Consider the following 20,522-nt stretch of genomic DNA (forward strand, 5'->3'; position numbering starts at 1 on the left):
TCCTCCCCGGATCCCAGACATAACCGTATCGGACGCGTACCGGAGTATTATCGGTGCACGTCCGACACGAACACGACACGACACGGACATGAACTTAAGCACGAACCGCCTCAACACTAACTGAACCCGGAACAGGCTCGATTCATACCCGAAGCGCTTGGACTTCTGAGCTGAGTATTTAATTGCTAATTTCCTCCTGAACTTTCCTGTTCCTCACACAACGTCTTGTACCTACCATGATACCTCACGTAGTAATTGAACTAGACCTCCGCGAAGCTCTATAACCTTACTCGTGCATAATCGTGACACTTAGATAAATTTATTATTTAAATACTTATTAGTAATAATTTAATTAATTATCTAATTTGTTTTGTTTAGGTTAAGGTCTAAAAATAGCTTAAGTTAGAGTAGAGTTTAGTGTTAAGCTTTTTACACTTTTTTTTAAGTAGGGACGTCTTAGGATTACCTTATAAAGGCATCTAGTTTTCCTCTATCTTAACTAGGATAATAAGTAATCTTAAAATTAAAATAGAATAAGTATTTAAACTAATAGGCTTATTAGTAGCTAAGTTGTTTTATAGTTACAAAGTACTACAAGTTTTTATAGTTAGATAGAACCTGTATTAGATGCGCTACACCTTCTAGTTTAGGTTGCTATTATTTAAAGTAGCGTACTATAGCAAGTAATTTCTTATTATAGATCTTATAATTACCTTCTGCAAGACTTATTCTTTTTAAGAAGTATGTAATAGGCCTAATAGCCCTGTCTAGCTTAGTCTAGAAGAGAACTTCTGCTACTACGTAGTCTAAGGCATTAGCTTCTATAAGTATTAGTAGTTTAGAGTTAAAGTAGTAGAGTATTAGAGCTTTAGTAAAGGCTTTCTTTAGCTAGTTAAAAGACTATTAGTAATTTAAGTTAAAGTTAAATTAGATCTCTTTCTTAGTAAGTGCAATTATAGGGCTTACTTACTGTAAGAAGTTATTAATAAATTTAGTGTGTCTAACTGTTAGTACACCTAATAGTACAGTACTGCAGTACACTAATTTTAGTCACGTACGTACGTACAGGGCATCTACTCAGTATACTGTACTATACATAAGGCTGCTGTACTAACTGTTTACAGTAGTTATATAGGATTTTTAGTGGTTTTAGGCGGTTGAAGGCAGGTTGCTGAGGGCCAGGGGGCTTGTGTTCAGAGATTAATGCGGAGAATGCCGTTATTGCCTGTTTTGTTAGCAATCTTCTAACAAATTCAGCAACTATGCCATCTACGTTATTCTTTTGCCCATTATAATGTCCTAATTCCTATCCTAATCAACGACGCGGTCAACAATAGAGGCTCTTCAACTGCAGAATAATTAGTTACGTAACAACGCTGTTACTAGTGAGCTGACTGAGCTTACAGAGTACATTAAAACAGTAAGATTAACAACAGTAGATCTTACAAGGGGTATCACAACTTCCTAATTAGGTATAGTCTTTAGCTTCAGCGCAATTACTTTATAATACTTTAATATACTTTAGTTACTGTATCCTAACTGTACACTAACGTCATCTCCTCTGTACAGTTAGTTAGTAACAGCCTCCTCTTCTGTAACTGTACTATACAGCCTCTAAAAGGCTCTGTAACTAACAGTTAGACACACTAAATAAATTATTAGTAGAAGTTAGTAAATTCTACAAAGGCTTAAACGTCCTTTACGTCCTTTAGGTATTGCTAATCTAGCACAGTCTAAACCTTAACAGGGTCTATTTAGATGCTATTTGTAGAGATTACATATCCTAAATACGTGACCTTTAATTAGTAAAACTTGCATTTGTCTACATTAAGTTACAGACCTGCTTCTTCTATAGCCTTTAGCACTAGGCGTACATGCTGTTTGTGCTTTAAAAGGCTATTACTATAAATTAGAATATTATTAATATACATAGTGTAGAACATGTCTAGGTAGGGTTAGAGCAAGTTATTTATAAAATGTTAAAAAGTACTAGGCGTGTTAGCTAAGCTAAAGGGCATTACTAGGTACTTAAATAGTCTATATTAGGTCTAAAATGCTGTTAGCTACTTATTACCCTTTACTATTCTTAGCTTATTAAAGGTAGTAATAATATCTAACTTTATAAAATACTTTACTTTACTTAGTTAGCTTAAAGTTTCCTGTAAAAAAGAAATTAAATATTAGTTTTTAATAGTAATAGTGTTTAGTCTTTAGTAGTTAACGCAGAATTAAAGCCTACCTTTAGGTTTCTTTATAAATAGTATAGGTAACACTACTAGTAAAGAGCTAGCTTAAATAAACCCTTTTTTTAAGTTCTTATTAAGGTATTTTTAGAGCACTTTTAATTTATTTAGTAATATTTTATATAGTAGCTTATAACTAGGTTGTTTACTAGGCTTAAAAGTTATCTAGTAATTATATAAATGTTATATTAAAAGCTTATTAGACTTGTCTTAGAAAAAAACATATAACAGGTTATAGTAGTCTTAAAGGACTATTATTCTTAAGTTAGTATATTTTTAGAGAGCTAAAGCTTAGTCTATATTAGAAATTATAACTGCGTAGATTTTGTAATCTAGTTATTAAGCTAGGGTTATAAACAAGGCAAGTCCTATGTAGCAGATGTCTATCTACTGTTTAAGTCCTAGTTTATGTTTAAATTAAGTAAGTAAAAATTCTTTAAAGGCTTTTTTTTTTTAAGTTTAAGTAGTTGTTAAATTATTTTATATAGCCTATTTTAGTAAGAGGCCTAGCTTGTTAGCCTTACTTAAGTAGTTCTTCTCTAAGTTATTAAAAAGTAGGTTTAAAAACCTTCTATATTAAGTGCTACTTAGGTGTTGTTTAGGTGTAAGTGTAAGCATATATTTTAGCATTAGAAAGAGTTAAAGTTTAAGACTTACTTTTAGTAATTAAAGGCAACCTTATGCTAATATAGCTATAGTTGTCTTAGGATTAGGTTATAATGTTTTATGTTTATTATATAAAGCTTAATCTGCTTCTTATAGTGTTAGTAAGTAATTATAATAGTTATAGTATAAAAGATAAAACTTTTTTTAAGTTATTTTCTATTAAATCTAGTTAAGTAAATTATTTAGGTAAGTAGTGTTAATTAAAAATTTAGTTTATATGCTAGTTCTTTATTAATGTAACCTATGCTATTTACTCCTAAGTTAATAAAAGCTTATATTAGAGCTAATATAGTTCTTTATTATAAACATATAAAAATATTAACTTAGTACTTTTAGTTATTAGTAAGGGACTTAGCCTATAAGTTAGCAAAGATCTAGTGTTAAATTAGTCCTAAGGGGCAACTTAGCCCTAGGACAAGCCTTTTTGCAGGCTCCTACTGCTATAGCTGCGGCTATGTTAAGAGTAGCAAAAAGGATTAAGGCTTAAATATAAGTTAAAGCCCTTATAAAAATAAGATTAAAATAGTAAGAATCTTTAATAAGTGCTAGCAGCACTACTTACATAGACTTAAGAAAAAAAAATAAAGCAGTTTTAAGAAATATAACTATGCTTACTACACTTAAAGCATTAACTTTTTTTTTTATAATTTTTACACTTTTTAAAACTAACTAAAGCATAATTTAAATTAATTTTTATTATGTTAAGGTCTTTATTTGTAACTGCGCTAGTTTAGGGGCGTATTAGGGCTTATATAGAGAGGAACCTTATGTTATTATTATAGGTAGTAATTAGGTTTATATATGCGTTAAGGTTGTTTAGAAGGGGTTCTCCTACTATAGCGCGTTATAGTTTAGTTAAGAGGGAGTTATATAGGGCTATAATTAGACTTATCTTATTTAGGCCTGTATTAGATGTAAGTTAGTAGAACTTAGTAAAGTGTAAAGTAAAGCTTTTTTATTTTTATTATAAGGTGTTTAGGTAACTAAGAGCTATTAACTTTTTATTTAAGTCTTTATAAGTTACTTATAAAAACACTATAAATTAATCTAGGTTAATAATATCTTTATTTATTAGTAAGTTAATTAAGGCTGTTATGTTATAGTTAAGTTAAAAGTAAGCATATAGTAACTAAAAGCATTTAAAAGGGAATTAGTTTATATTTTCTTTAAGTTTATATTAAAGCTTATATAAAAAGGAAAGTAGGTCTTTCTATTTTCTATTAAACAGTAAGGGATTAGGGAGTTAGTTAGATTTTATTACTAGGTTAGACAGGTTATAAGTTATAGGCAGTGTTAGGTAGAAAAAAGTTAAGCTATCTTTAGACTTCTAAGTAGGCTTTAAGGCTAGTAAGTTCTTAGTTCCTACTACTATAATAAAAGTTAAGGTAAAAATAGACTACTTAATAACATAAAGCTATTCTTTAAAGTCTTTTTAAAAAGCTTTAAAGCTTATAACATAGCAGCTTTTTTATAAAGTAAGCGCTTTTTAAAAAGCTTTTTAGCTTACTTTAATAGCTTAGAGTTATATAAGTACTAAGCTTATTAAATTAGATTTAGAGGCTATTTTTAGCTAAAGTTTTAACATAATATAATGTTATAATTATGCATAAGTAAGGTTATAGAGCTTTACAGAGGTCTAGTTTAATTACTATGTAAGGTATTATAGTAAGTATAAAACATTATGTAAGAAATAAAAAGGTTTAAAAGAAAATTAGTAATTAAATACTTAGCTTAGAAGTCTAAGCGCTTTAAGTATAAATTAAGCCTGTTTTAAGTTTAGTTTGTGTTAAAGCAGTTTATGCTTAAGTTTATGTCTGTGTTATATTGTGTTTGTGTCAGATGTGCACTAATAATACTCTAGTACGCGTCTAATACAGTTATGTCTGGGATCCGGGGAGGATACCGTGACATCTAGATATAACTAAATTATAGTTATAATTAATTATATGTTTAAATAAGCTATTTTTATTTTTTACTATAAAATAATTAATGCTTAAAAAATAGCTGCTTTATTTATTTAATAAGTGTACTATTTTAGCTACACACCTAAAACTATTATTTTTAACTAAAGACTTTAGTTTATATCTAGTTTCTAGTCTAAATTTTATTAAATTTTAGGTATAAAAGTTAAGCTTTTTACTACTTATTATAAGAAAATAAATAGTTAAACTAAGATTAGAAATAAGTATATTAATTAAAGACTAAAGCCTTTTATATTTTTTTACTAAAATAACTAAAGTTTCTTACTACTTTTAATTAATTAAGCGTAGATAACTTTACTTTATATAATAATTAAAAATCTTTTATTAAGTTTTATATAGCTTTAAACTATGTTAAAGCTAGGACTAGAAACATTCTATAGAACCTATTACAGCCACAGACAAGTTAAATTATAAGAATGCCCTAGCATTAGCAACCTACATGCACACAGCCTAGGAGTTAGCTAAGACCTATATAAAAAAGGCCTAGAATTAGATGTAAACTATAGTTAACTACTACTACTAGCTAGTTAACTAGAAGGTTAGTAACATAGTCTACTTAAACACTAAAAACTTAGCTATTTAAAGACCGAGCTAAAAATTATCTAAGTAATAAAAAGGTCTTTTTAAAGTACTTAAATAAGTTAGAAGCTTATACTACCTAAAGCTACTTTTAAAGTTAAAGATATATAATGTCTTTACACTAAATATACTTTATAAGAACTTGTAAAATCTGCTCTTAAAATAAGAACTTTTAAAACCCTCTAAAATTACTATTAAGAAAGTAAAAAAGTAGAAAGTAGAAGCAATACTTACTAGTAAGCTTTACTAAAAAATAGTCAAATACTAAGTAAAATAAGTAAAACGTAACTTTAATCTAGTCTAGTATAAAACTTTAAATTTTATAGGTTCTCTCTACAAACTAAAGGCCTTTTATAATAAGCATTTAAATTAGCTAGGACTTTTAAAAGCCTTATATAAGTAGATTAAGGCTTTTAAAGCTAGTATAGAAGGCATAGATTACTTAGTAAATAATAACGTATAAAAGTAAAAAGTTAAATTATAATTATATATAGTGTTATTATAACTTAACAGACATTTTGCTTAGAAAGTTTAATAGTAACGTACTTTACAGGCGAGTTGCTTACGCGCCTAAGTTGCTTACTTTTGCCAAGACCCTACTAAACTACCCTTCCTACACTAATGCGTTCCCTGTAACGCTACTTAGACATGCTAAAAGAACGTTAGATACAGCTTATGCTCTAAGCTTTTAAATAAGATATAAAACTCTTAAAAAAATGTGCTGTAGGTATATATAAGGTTCTATAAAAGATAATAAATAACTATAGCGCTAGACAACTTTTATAAGCTAATTTTACAGCTAAATTATAAAGGCTAGGTAATAAAAAAGAGCAGGTGATTATTAAGACTATACTTAAGCTATATGCGCAAGAAATTTCCTCTTAGATAGCATTTATAGCTAATATAGCTAATTCTTTACGCGCTAAGCGTAATCTAGGCTATGTTTATATAAACTAGCTTAGTATGTTTATAAAGCGTTATTTAGAGCTTAAAGTAATATTTAAGTGTAAGTAGAACTATAAAAGAGCTTTTTATAAGAGTCCTAAGTTAATTTAGAGCAGGTTTAGCCTTATAGAGAATATTAAAGCTAAGTATAGCATCTAGAATAATAACACATATAACTTTAGTAAGATAGAGTTTATAATTAGCTAAATATCTTTTAACTATACTTACACTTAAAACTTTACTTTAAGCTTTAAATAATACTTTACAAATATACTAGGCTAGTTTATATAAACATAGCCTAGATTACGCTTAGCGCGCAAAGAATTAGCTATATTAGCTATAAATGCTATCTAAGGGGAAATTCCTTATGCATATAGCTTAAGTATAGTCTTAATAATCACCTGCTTCTTTTTATTACCTAGCCTTTATAATTTAGCTATAGAATTAGCTTGTAAAAGTTATCTAGCGCTATAGTTATTTATTATCTTTTATAAGACCTTATATATAGCTATAGCATATTTCTTTAAAAGTTTTATGTCTTATTTAAAAGCTTAGAGTGTAAGCTGTATCTAACATTTTTTTAGCGCGTCTAAGTAGTGTTGTAGGGAATGCATTAGTGTAAGAAGAGTAGTTTAGTGGGGTCTTAGTAAAAGTAAGTAACTTAGGTGTGTAAGCAACTCGCCTGTAAAGTACGTTAAGCTGTTAGACACTTTTAAACTTTTTTCTTTCTTCTTTTTTACGTTTTTTTCTTTTCTCTCTTCTTTTCTCTTTCCCCTTTAGACTTCTTTTAAACCCCCTCTGCTGTAACGGCACAGGCAAGACAATGGGTCCGAATGCGGTAGGAATCCACTCAGAGGCATATGGGAGTGCGTGGGGACTCAATAACCTGGGAATTTTATTAACACCTATAGGCCTTGTATAAAGGATATTAGAAAACTACTAAGCTAGCTATAGGGGAGAGGTGCGGCTAAATACTTAGGAGAATAGGGGTACAGCAGGGGGCAGAGCAGAGTCAGGGCTAGATTAAGGTCAGGGCTGATACGAGGGCCTTTCGGAGGTTCTAAGCAACCTGAGATAGAACAATTTATAAGAATTGTTACACTACCCCCCCCTCTGTAGACTAATAGTCCCTATTAGTAGTAATTATAGTACAAAGTATTGCTATTATATCCTCTGCCTCCTTAATATTCCTTTGCAGTGCTAGCGGTGTCCTCTAAACCAAACGCTATGTGTGCGCGCCTGTTCTAATAGTAATCTGTATAGATGTCTAGCCTGTTAATAATTAAGACTTGCTCTTTATTCTTTGCTATCTATGCAGTTATTAATCTTAAGCGTGTGTTTAGTATAGTGACATTTAGGCGTTGTTAGGGGTGCTTTAAAGGTCTCTTGCTATTAGAGTAGCAAGAGTGATTTAAGACATTATTAGGGGTAATTTAGTAGTTAATTAAGGTCTATTAGGACATGTTGCTATAGATTAACTCTAAATTCAGTGGGGTATGGCTTAGCTAGAGCGTATTTAACTCTAGGGTTAGAAGGTAGTTAATTAGACATTAGCAGTTGCCTCTAATTCTAATAAGTTATTAGTAGTCTCTAGGTTTCTACTTTAGCGCATTCTTTATAACTTTTCTAAAGGCAATTCTAATTACAGAGAATAGAAAGTTTTAAACCTAAAGGCTTTAGTTAATAGAAGGTCTCTAGTATCCTATCTATAAACTAAATACTTTAATATAACAGTATATAAGTATTACAACTTAAACTAAATTAGACACGTCTTAGGCTTAGACATAGTTAAACAAATAATTAGTGTAACATTATAATAAAGCTGTTACTAGCAAAAGTACGTTTTCTAATATAATGTAATAGTACAGGCAAGACAATAGTTCTAAATGCAGTAGGAATCTACTTAGAGGCATATAGGAGTGCATAGGGACTTAATAACCTAGGAATTTTATTAACACCTAAAGGCCTTGTATAAAGGATATCAGAAAACTACTAAGCTAGCTATAGGGGAGAGGTGCGGCTAAATACTTAGGGGAATAGAGGTACAGCAGGGGGCAGAGCAGAGTCGGGGCTAGATTAAGGTTAGGGCTGATACAAGGACCTTTTAGAGGTTCTAAGCAACCTAAGATAGAACAATTCATAAGAATCATTACATCTGTCTTATTTTTAGCTGCCTAAGAGCGCTATAATATATACTTAAAAGTTAGACACTACAGCCTCTAGAGCTAAAACTCAACAAAGCAGCTTAGTATTTTAGTAGAATAAAGCTACCTAGACACTAGCTATAAGAAGACTAGCTTCTTAACTCTTTATAACCTACGCTACTTACGCTAGGTTTTAAGTAGACTTTAAAATAGCTTTAAAGGCTTTTTTTTTATTTTTCTTACTCTTTATGTTTTAGGCTGCTGCCTATAGCTTAAGATAGCTTTAAAAAACATAAAATTTTTCTAATAAAAAAAAAACTTACACATGCGTTAGTAAACTATACCTTAGTAGTATTAAACTATATTTATATAAAGTTACATTTTTTATTATATAAAGTGTAATACTTATATTTTTTTAATTTAAAAAACTAAAAAAAAGAACTTAATTTAAAGGCTATAAGTAAAAGCGTAAGTAGCCTAAAAGTAGATAACTTAAAAAGCCTCTAAAGAGGCTCTAGAAGAGGTGTAGAGCAGTATAGTAGACTAAGCTATAAGATATTAGGTGCATAATAATACCTATATAGCAGAGATTTAAATAATAGCTAAAAAAAAACTAACAACATTGACTAGATAATATAAGTAAGGCAAGTAAACACTTATTGCTATAAATAATAAATTTACTATATTAGTAATAACTACACTACTAGTTACTACTAAATAAAAACATTAACGTACTTTACAAGCAAGTTACTTACACACCTAAGTTACTTACTTTTACTAAGACCTTACTAAACTACTCTTTTTACACTAATACATTCCTAACAATACTACTTAGATGCGCTAAAAGAACATTAGATATAGCTTACGCTCTAAGCTTTTAAATAAAACATAAAACTTTTAAAGAAACATGCTATAGCTATATATAAAGTTCTTTAAAAGATAATAAATAACTATAGTGCTAGACAACTTTTATAAGCTAATTCTATAGCTAACTTATAAAGGCTAGGTAATAATAAAAAGTAGGTAATTATTAAGACTATACTTAAGCTATATGCGCAAGGATTTTCCTTTTAAATAGCATTTATAGCTAATATAGCTAATTTTTTACATGCTAAGCATAATCTAGGCTATATTAGCATAAACTAGCTTAGTATGTTTAGAAAGTGTTATCTAGAGCTTAAAGTAATGTTTAAGTGTAGTATAACTATAAAAAAGCTTTTTATAAAAGTCCTAAAGTAATTTAGAGCAAGTTTAGCCTTATAAAGAATATTAAAGCTAAGTATAGTATCTAGAATAATAACATGTATAACTTTAGTAAAATAGGCTTTATTATAAGCTAAATATCTATTAACTATACTTATACTTAAAACTTTACTTTAAGCTTTAAATAACACTTTATAAACATACTAGGCTAGTTTATGCTAACATAGCCTAGATTATGCTTAGCATGTAAAGAATTAGCTATATTAGCTATAAATATTATCTAAGAGGAAAATCCTTGCGTATATAGCTTAAGTATAGTCTTAATAATTACCTACTTTTTATTATTACCTAGCCTCTGTAAGTTAGCTGTAGAATTAGATTATAAAGGTTATCTAGTGCTATAGTTATTTATTGTCTTTTAAAAAACTTTATACATAGCTAGAGCATGTTTTTTTTAAGAGTTTTATATTTTATTTAAAAGCTTAGAGTGTAAGCTATATCTAACATTCTTTTAGCGCGTCTAAGTAGTGTTGTTAGGAATGAATTAGTGTAAAAAGAGTAGTTTAGTAGAGTCTTAGTAAAAGTAAGCAACTTAGGTGTGTGAGAAACTTGCCTGTGAAGTACGTTATAATAAAGGTATTATATTAGTATTAGGTTTTTGTCTATTTTTTAGTAATAAGAAATTTTAGTTAGATAGTTATACTTATTATATTTTATCTAAATTAGTTTTAAAGTAGTTCTAAATACTTTCTAAACACTATAGATAAAGACTATTAGCCTATAAAAAGGAGGTAGTGTAATAATTCTTATAAATTATTCTATCTTAGGTTGCTTAGAACCTATCTAAAGGGTCCCTGTATTAGCCCTAACTATAACTTAACCCTCTCCCCTGCAGTTACTTCTATTCTCTAAGTATTTAGTCGCACCTCTCTTCTTAGCTAGCTTAGTAGTTTTCTAATATCCTTTGTACAAGGCCTATAGGTGTTAATAAGATTCCTAGGTCGTTAAGTCCCCACGCACTCCCATATGCCTCTGAGTGGATTCCTACCGCATTCGGATCCATTGTCTTGCCTGTGCCGTTACACCTACACTTCTTTAATCTACTACTAACCTGCTACGCCACCTACTACAGCCTAGAGCTATTAGTGGCCTTAGGTCACATGACAGGTTCATCTAGTACTATATAAACCCGTAGTTGCCCTCCTTTAGCAATCAATCTAGTTCCTTGTGCCTCTAGTGTTCCTCTAAGCTTCCCACAGTTTTTAGTTTTTAGTAGACAATCTCTAATGTTTAATTATCTAGTGAGGGTGCAACTACGTCAATCTGTAGATCGAGACCTAGAAATCCATTGCCTGCTTCCCCAGCCTGCGTTCTATGGAGAGACCTGCCTGTAATCCAATCCTGCAAACTCCAACATCTATCACAATTGATGCGAGTCCAATCAACCCCGTACTGTTTCGAGTACGCGCCCACAGCCTTGTTTGCTGGCAAGCGGCCCTTGGATCTGCCGAACGCGTTTTCAGAACGCACGAAACACGTTGAGTGTGATCGCTAAGAGTATCCTGACCATCTCATTGGTGAACTTAGCGAACACGATACGGTTCCTGTATCAAGCTTCGAGTTTCAATCAAAGCGCGACAACCCAGAACCACTACAAAGAAATTAACTTGTGCGATGCGAGACCAACATGATATCAAGAAGCTCTTTGCAGATGGAATGTATCAGAGGCGCAGAAAGTTTGTCTTAGGATGTGGAGTCGGCATGCTGCTGACGTGTTACCTCGAAGCGGGGATGGATAGAAATGTCATAAAGGGCTTGGACCTAATCCGGATAGACGCTATCAGACACAATCTCCCCGCAAGTTTTCTATTCTAATCACTCCTTCTGCTCTTCTTTTCTCTGTAATCCACCACCTGGCTGGACTTTTAGATGAACGTTTATTTCTACATTGTCTCGTTCCTCAGACCAAAAGCCTTTGCCACATACATCTCATTGATTCCCATGATGCAGTTTACTATTCTTGTAACGATCATGCTTGTAGCAGCCACCCTCGCCCTTCCCAATCCTCAAAGATCCAAAACCGCGCCAAACAATAGACCTAATACTACTCCCAACGCTACTCCTAGCGCCAGACTCAATAATACATCGAACGCAATCGACCCATCACTTATACCTCCCTTTGGCGTTACAGCCGGCCAGAATCCGGACGGCACAGGGAATTGCATTGGCATTAACAATGTCAAAATACCCTGCAACTGTCCACCAGACTTCAACATCTTTGCTGCCAAGCTAAGTCAATTTGCCGCTGTCGGAAACGCACGCGGCTCGCTACTGAGTTTTCCGTTGGGAAACGATGCTGCAAGTAAGACAGCAAGAATCAAGGCGAGCATAGTGACATTACAGAATCTTAATGGGAAGGGAGTTGGATGTCCGGCGGCGAGCACAACGTTTGTGCAGCAGTTAAATGAGGTGAAAGGTTGATTTTATTTTGTTGACGGAGTGACGGTTCAAGGGGTATTATACGAGCCCTGGAGGCATCGTATGGTTGCTAGTGGGATTGTATAGGCACTAGGGGGGATTATAAGGGTTTCAGGGCCATATCGTGGCAGTTAAAGTTACAGCAATGGAGCATATAGATACCCTACATTAAGCCGTCTTTCTTACCACCAACAATTCTCCATCTGCAATACAATGCGTTTATCACCACAAGTATGTTTTTTTAAACATTTGTAGTTGGATATCGGCCAGTTCTGGTTGTGTCAACCTCGCGCCATTTTGTGCTGCCCCTGCAGTAGTCTCTTGCAACATACGCTCACCCGAAGTTTATTCAAGGCAAGCTCAAACTTGCTTCCTTTCAAACCTCCAACACTAACCTTCCAAACCCGATAGCGAATGTCGTAATCATTAGAGAGATTGTGGTCGCGGGTAGAATCCACCATTTGCGAGACACGCTAAGGTCATCAAAACCGTAATCGAAGAATGTTGTGGTCAGTATAGCTAAAATAAAAGTTCTGGGGAGGAAAACATTCTAATAGCGGTCATAGTGATTATAGATAAAGAACCTCGTTAGATTTACTTCGCCGCTTTAGTAGTGCACGCAGCGACCTGCAAGCTCGGGCGGGACTCTTGTTGGTTGGCGAGGTGGAAAAGCTAGGGAAAGTCAATTCTTATCCCTCTATGCACTTAAAAAGTTTTAAGGCAGGATAAAGGCAGGTTCTGTGATATATAGTTTTTGGCGCTTGCAAGGTTGATCCGAATATTCGTCCTGTCTCGATTAACTGATATTGTAACGAGGTCGGCACGGTCAACCACGTGGCCTTCTCTCGCTCATAGAGGTTTAGGCTAGGCTAGAGACAACCGCTAGTGCTAGTGCTTACCCTAGCATTACCTATATATATATTATACTATGCGAGAATACTTAGCTTAAGTATTCTCGTGCGTACCTTTTGGTACAGTGGGGAAAGTCGTATAGTATCGGCTTGGCAGGCGGGGCGCCTACCTCATTACAGATATAGTGCCTTCTTCAATTCTAATGCTTTATCAGTTAGATAGACCTTTGTTTTGACGCGGCTCTTATAGAGGAGCTCTTTAAAATGACTAATAACAATATTGCTAAGCTTTTTAGAGCGGACCTCTATAATTAAAGCTTAAGAATCGGCCTGCAGCGTCCCTGAACACTAACTCTGTGCGTTTCTAGGTCCCAACACGCCCACACGCTCAGACATTTGGCTCCAAATTGTCAGCTAGGTGGTAAGAGAGCTGCGTACCCGGAGCATAGTTTGACTGTCAGCGGAGCCTGTATTTAAAATCATTTTGCTGTATACAGTATACCTTCATGCTCTGCTTAATTCCATCCTCCTTTGCAAGGTATTAAATATTATTGTAAGGAAGGACGCCTTAGTGTTTCGATCCTTTTAAGCGAGGCGATCCTTCCGACACTTAATCCTTTTCAAAAGGCCTCCTATTAGATCCTGCGCCAAATAGCTGCGCCCCATGAGATAAATGTCTCCACTTCCAACTTCCAAAGTCCATGAAACATTCTGTTACAACCATATGGTCTACCGACGGATGAAATGCGATAGGGGGATTTGCACACACCTTCCTCGTTCATGATTACGCAAAGAAGGGCAGTGTTTCTCCGATAATAGAAACGCCGTATAGGCGCAGAGTTACTTAAGTACCATGTTTCCCAACAACGTGCCTCTTACTACCTTCATCATTCAAGTTACATTGTTCTGTCAATTTTGGCTTCACCTTTTTCATTTACATTCCCAAGGCTGTTCGTTTATTGCATTCACCACTTCGCTCCACTTTACAATCTACGAGATGTTCAAAATCAAGACCCTACAGGCGCTTGCATTTCTCCTTTCCGTTGCCCGTTCTGCGGTCCTTCTTCGTGATGTCGCCCCTCGACAGAACGCCCAAGGCGACGTAATCCGTATGATGAAGTGCGACAACCTGTTCGAAATCAAGCCGGATGTTGGGGGTTGGGAGCAAGGTCAGGCAGCATACTGGTTGCGGGAAATCGATGCTACGCCCCAACCCAATGATCGGGTAATCTTTGACATGGTGAGTTTTAATCTTCTTGATAGTTAGAAAGATGTCTTTCACTAACAGATGGCTACACAGTACACAGCAACAGGAGATTACTTCTACAACGGTGCTAACAAGCATTACGAAGGCACTTCTAAAGGAGGAAACGCTTTTTTTGTCAATTTTGATGACCCAGGCCCACTCAGGCCTCCAGATGGGACCCCGGTTGGGCAAGCCGTATTCCTCACCAGGCCTTACAACTGTGTGACCGATTTCACATTCCAATATAGTGATAGCCAGTATGGAGGATGTTATAGCTATGTCAAATGTGTTTAAAGGCATCCTGTGAGGCGACCACGGACACCGGATAGAGTTCTGGAATGCAGTGGTGAGGGATGTCAATATAGCTAAAACGAATGAAAAAGCCCAGGTGCCCGACTATCCGACGCGTCACAGAGTCTTTACACTTTTCTAAACGAATGGTCTGCTTGTTGTGTCCGTGATGGGCAAGAGACGTAGTTGAAAACTCGTATGCAGCTGGTACTATGATCGCCAGGGAGGATAGGCTAACTTGACATCTTTGGGAAACGTTCTGCCAAAGTCGCAAATGCATGCAGAATGGTGATCCCTAGAGGCAGACGGGAGGATCTCGCACGAGCTGAGAAGGGGTCATAGGGTAGGCGAGTCGACAAGGTATTGAGATCCAAACAAGGTGAATTGTACCAGTGTATTGTAAGGTCTAATGGGCGAGAGAGAGCTCTGGGCTGACTATATACTGTACGAGAAAGGAGCTAGCCCTAATGAGTGAATAGCGCAGTACATGGGTATGGTATCGCGTGAGACACGTGCGACAGAGGAGACGTAATTGCATGGGTACCGTACAGGCCACAAAATATTCCGAGTGTCGTCTCCTGTATTTTTTGACATGGGTAAGTTGGTCACTCCCAGGTGGCATTTTACATCAGCAACTAAACCTAGTAGCAACTACACTCGTCCCTACCGTAAACTCAGGTGAGCTAAAGCTAGCCTACTATCTAGCACTTTAGCAACCCACGGATACTAGGCGTGTCTCAGGCCGTTAGGTTGCTTCGGCTGGTGTTGGCTGCTCCTAACGTTTAGTCTTTTCTTTACAATAGACTAAGTAGTATAGTAGTTTCTAAGGACACTATACTATTATATATCCTCACATATATATACTCTCTTACTATCTTATTCTAATATCATTCCCCCTGCTCTCTATACTAGCAGAAGAGGTAAACCACGTCCGGCTAACCCTCCAATCCCTACATAGTCTTGTGGACGGACTGTACACCCGCGCTACGAAACTACCCTACCGCCCTCGTCACCCAAGATTCCTCCGGCCCGCGTGCTGAACGGTATCTAGTCAGCCTACAGCGGCATACCCATTAAGTAGGTAACGTAACAGTATGTTAATAGTAATAGATAAAGTGGTTTTTTTTCTAAAGGTGTTCCTTCTCTAGAACCTTCTCTATACATAATCAGAGCTTAGAATAGTAAGAGGTATATAATTGTAGTATATAAAGTAGCTTTTTTCTAGAGGTGTTCCGTCTCTAGAACCCTTTCTATACATAGGCAGAGCTTAGAGTAACAAGAAGTATATAATAGTAGAAACTTTAGGATGCGACAACTTGAAGAGTACTACAGCGCGCCTACAAAATCAGAATCAAACGAAGTAGATGGATAAACCTCGGCGAAAAACTTCTCCAGCTCTTGTCCCAAGCGTTGCTAGAAATAAGTGCCGGCTGCGGGCTCAGCAGTGCGGTTGTCAGGCCAGAGTCTACCGAGAGCACGCCTAGCTGATTCGGAGTCAGAGCCATTGACCTCTCCGATATCAGCCAGAAGCTTCAGGGTATCCCTGATCCACTGACGGCATCCGATACCTTCGGAAGTGAATGCATATCTGAAGCGCCCTCCCGACGCCAAGTAGTCAATGTACCAACTGACTGGCCGTGAGTATGTGACTGAGACTGAGTCATGTCTCTCAGCGTTGTTCGTGACCACGTAGTTGAGCCTCGATACGATGACCTGGGCTTTCATGCCACCGTTTGTATGGGTTTGTAGGGGGTTAGGCTGAATGTCCAACCTGACGCCTTGCCCATTGCCGACATCGAATGACAAAGTCCAGTGATTCGTCTTTCCAGTTCCAGAGGCAGCAGACTTTGGATGGCAGACGGCATAGATCTTTAGAACATTATATGCCCTGATCTCGTCCCTGGCCGATGCCGGAACATATAATACAGGATTAGCGGCAGCGGCAGCGGCGGCAGCTTGCTGTTGAGCAGCAATGAAAGCGAGGGGGTTTTGCGACATGTTAACGGTGATCTGAGAGGCGAAGTTAGAAAAGAATCGAAGTAGTCGAAGTTGATAGAGTCGACGGCGTCGATGGCGTCGATAGCGTTGATAGACGCCAAGAAATCGATGAAGTCGATAACTTCAATGAAGGTGATGAAGTCGGTGAAGCCAGAGGGGCGATATAATTAAACTTCACAATAACCGTAAAGGTAGTGGAAGATAGGTGAGGGAGGAGTGCCACTTGAAGACCGAAATAATAAACTGGGGATCAATTTGATGTCTAAAAGGAGAAGTGATTAAGTCTTTGTTTAAAATGATTGTGTCCAAGATGTTATCTTAAGAGGATATATATACCCCTCAGTGTCGAGGAAGCAATGTGTTTCCATGGCATATGACTGCTCCGTCCCCGGCCGTGGCTCTACTGAAGCTGTGGGTGTTTCTATTGCCGCTGAGATAAGTGGAAGTTTCATGACTATTGATTTTGGAGCCTACTAAGTTAGCGGCGCCAAAGTTATGAGCTGATTCAGAACCGCCAAGGCCTAAGGAAAAAAGAGGCACAGTATGCCAAGTCCGCCAGAAGGATTTACCTTTGACGTGCGCGCGCGTAGCTTCATCAAACCCCTTTCGTAGTTGGATTGTTATTTCGAAGTGACGTTAACTGTAAATTTTATATTTTGGGGCAGGTTGAAGATAATATTTAGGTGGCTAGGACCCTGGGAGAGCTGAGAAGAGATGGTAGAGCCAAGCCCAATTGATGAAATTGATGAACCTTTCATCCAGCTGATGGCTTGACCAGTGGTTCGCCCCCTCGCATATAAATTGCTTGAGTTGGGCTGGTGGTTCATTCACGAGCACACCAGTCTCTCTGAGCAGGAAGGGTTCACGTGGGAGAGGCTCGACGCTCGCACGGCCTTATCTCAGCTAGCTCAGACGGCATGCCAAGAAGACACTAGTACACAAATAGTATAGATACTTTCAGACCCCTGCTGGGGCTTCTTCCTTCTTGGCTGCTGTCTGAGGGACTTTAGTGCAGCGCGACGTGTGCAAAGCTTTGTCTATTAACTTACTAAAAACTTCTATACAAGATACTATTACACACAGCTTATTACAGCGCCTATAATTAGAATTAATTACTTAAAGGGTATATATAATCTACTTTAGACTATTTTTAAATAAATTCCTAATATTCTAACTATAAAAATTATAGGCTTAGCATTGCACACGTCCTAACGCGCAACTATTTCTCTTAACCCTATCCTCTACTAGTCTATCTACTTGCGTTTAACTATTAATAACAGCTAAGATTAACTAACCTACCTTAATTTAGCCTCTAAAACACGCTCTCTGTCTTAAATAAGGTATGCTAGGTTTAAAAGCTGCTGCATAGATTTAAAATAGTAACATGTAGTATAAGCAGAATAGTCCTAATTTATAATTAAGTTGTTTAGTAGATGCATAAGTGTTGCCTAGTCTAGTAAATTATAGTAAAAAGTGCGCCTATTATAATTAAGTATTACTTATTAAGTGTTACTAGGCACCTTATTAATAAAACTTTAGGTCCTTTACTAGAACACTAGGGAGCGCTATACTAATAGAAATCTAAGCTGTATAAGAAAAGATTACATATATTTTTTTATTTAATAGAGATAATAATATCTTTATAACTATCTATATAGTTGCAGTTTAATATTAGAAACTATGTAGTATTAGCTTATAAAAGCTTTTTATTTAAAATACCCTCTTCTTTTTACTTAGTAAGAGGGAACTACATACTAAGCAGGTCTATGTTGTCTAACGCCTTATCTTTAGTTTAGGCAATATAATTCTAGTTGCAAAGACTAGGTTTAGTAAAAGTATTACACTACATACATATTTAGTAATAATAAAGTATATAACACTTTAAATTATCTTGTTATTAAAGCTTAAAAAAAAGTAAAAAAAAAAAATTATAAAATATCTTAAAGCTTATTTATGCTTTATTACTATAAAAATAAAAGATTTTAATCCTAAACTCTTTAGTAAAATTTTTAAGAGACATTATATGCATATTTTTTTTAGCCTTAAGTAGGTAATTTCTTTAGTGTTCTATTATTTTTTTTTTATAGGCAGCTTTGTAGACTAAGTCTAACTAGTTATAATTAACAAGTACTATGTTATTTAGCAGTAGTGTAAATTCTAAACAGCATATATCTAGTTTTATAAGCTTTATTAGATAATATGTTTTACAACTTTTTTCTTTACATGTACAGCAACCTTAGATGCTGCGACTAAGGCCTAGCTTTTTAAAAGTAAATGTTTTTAAGTGCTAGCAACTAGTAATAATAACACTTTTATGCAGCTAAGAATTATACGCACCTCTATTAACAGGCTAGAGATTGCTATTAGGATTGTCCTAATCCTAACTAGCTACTAGATGTTATATAACTAGCTTTTAAACTGTATAGATGTAGAAATTAATGTAGAAATATTATAAATTATTTTTTTATACATCTTAAAAACAATTATATTCTTAGATAAAAAAGATAAAATTACTACTCTAGCTTAGCTTTTTTAAAGTTAACTTTTAAAAAAAAGCTATCTACTTATAGATATTTAATTAGTGTTAGTAGTATATATAAAGCACATGTTAAAGTTTAACTAAGCTTAAATATATGCTAATTTCTTAGAGGACAAGTTCTTAATCTAAGTTACTATTACTATAACTGCGCTTAGAATAAGTATAGATCTATCTAATGTCTAGTGTGTCTATTAGTAGTTAATTCTAATTATAGATAATATTAGAGACTTAATCTAGCAGTTTAGTTATAGAGTAAAGAGACCTAGATAATATGTAACTACTGTACTATTTATTCTGTATTATGCCTTTAACTGCCTTAGAAGAGGGCTAGTAAACTGCTTTAGATTAAAGCAGTTACAAAGTTAGTAAGCTAGTAAAAAGAAAAAAAGTTAATATAAAATAAGTTAGTGTTTATTATCTACGCTTTATACTATGTCTACTGTGTTAGACTTGTCTAAGGGCAATTGCTCTAACTATACTAGCATACTAGTAGGGACAGCAACAAACTAGGCAAGGTAGGGAATATTAGCTAGTTAAGATGTGTAGGAGTAGGTCTAGTTAGCTTATTATAAACTACTAAGCATATTAATAGTGCTAGAATAGTTAAAAGCAGAGCTCTAGTTATATAAGAGTATCTGCCCTAAGTAGTTAAATCTAATTATATTAAAGTGCTACTAAAAGTTTATTCTTTAGTATTTTTAAAATAAGCTTATAATTTTATTAACTTAGAGTCTACTTTTACTACTAGAAAGGTGCTGTACTAGCTGTAATTTATTTCTAGTTAAAAATACCTAGAAGCTAAGTCTAGTTACACAGCTAACTACGCCTTTGCTAAAAGCTAAGGCTAAAGTTGCTTTTAAGTAAATCTAGGTTAAATATAGTAAAGTAGCACTCTCTATTTACATTAATAATAAGAACATATTATAGGGGCCTAGTTCTTTTATATTTATAGTTAATAAAGTCTTTATTTTACTACTTAGATCTATTTTTATACTAGTTAAGTTTTAATAAAAACTAGCCTATAAAGTTAAAAAAGCTTAAAATGCTATAAAGTTTAGTATAGCATTTACTTAAAAACACTTTTTTAATACTAGTGTCCTACTATAGTAGCAATATTTTAACACATATAAGCTAGGCTTCTACGCCTTTCTTTATAGTATTATAGATAGTGTTTGTGCGCTTTATTAGTAACAGTTCTCTAAGCAACATATAAAGAAAAAAAGTAATAAAGACTTATTATTAAATTTAACTACTCTTTAGTAAGGCAGCACTCTCTCTACTTTCTTAAGACTTGCCTTAAGAGATAAAGATAACTAAGTTACATTATAGGCTACGCGCGCTTTTTAATTATGTGCAG

The 20,522-nt window shown here is 34.6% G+C and overlaps 3 protein-coding genes across 3 annotated transcripts; 2 read left to right on the forward strand and 1 right to left on the reverse strand.

Moving 5' to 3' along the window:
* Window positions 1-11,877: 11,877 nt before the first annotated feature.
* Window positions 11,878-12,195, forward strand: BDR25DRAFT_169234 (uncharacterized protein; the record flags this gene model as incomplete). The annotated part of the gene is made up of 1 exon (XM_033684115.1): window positions 11,878-12,195. A coding segment is annotated over one exon (318 nt), but the record flags the coding sequence as incomplete, so codon positions are not given.
* A 1,749-nt stretch (window positions 12,196-13,944) lies between these two features.
* BDR25DRAFT_363627 (uncharacterized protein) lies at window positions 13,945-15,679 on the forward strand (the record flags this gene model as incomplete). Its single annotated transcript, XM_033696771.1, has 11 exons — window positions 13,945-14,331; window positions 14,392-14,594; window positions 14,667-14,692; window positions 14,726-14,744; window positions 14,807-14,835; window positions 14,897-14,916; window positions 14,971-15,027; window positions 15,080-15,099; window positions 15,137-15,306; window positions 15,359-15,408; window positions 15,587-15,679. 11 exons carry the CDS (start codon window positions 13,945-13,947, stop codon window positions 15,677-15,679), a joined length of 1,074 nt encoding a protein of 357 aa, XP_033539559.1.
* Window positions 15,680-16,041: 362 nt separating this feature from the next.
* Window positions 16,042-16,709, reverse strand: BDR25DRAFT_386210 (uncharacterized protein; the record flags this gene model as incomplete). Its single annotated transcript, XM_033697989.1, has 1 exon — window positions 16,042-16,709. The coding sequence occupies exon 1, from the start codon at window positions 16,624-16,626 to the stop codon at window positions 16,042-16,044; it is 585 nt and encodes a 194-aa protein (XP_033539560.1). The 5' UTR covers window positions 16,627-16,709.
* Between the last annotated feature and the right edge of the window lie 3,813 nt (window positions 16,710-20,522).

This window comes from Lindgomyces ingoldianus (genome assembly GCF_010093535.1).
Source record: "Lindgomyces ingoldianus strain ATCC 200398 unplaced genomic scaffold BDR25scaffold_73, whole genome shotgun sequence".
Classification (NCBI taxonomy): Eukaryota; Fungi; Ascomycota; class Dothideomycetes; order Pleosporales; family Lindgomycetaceae; genus Lindgomyces; species Lindgomyces ingoldianus.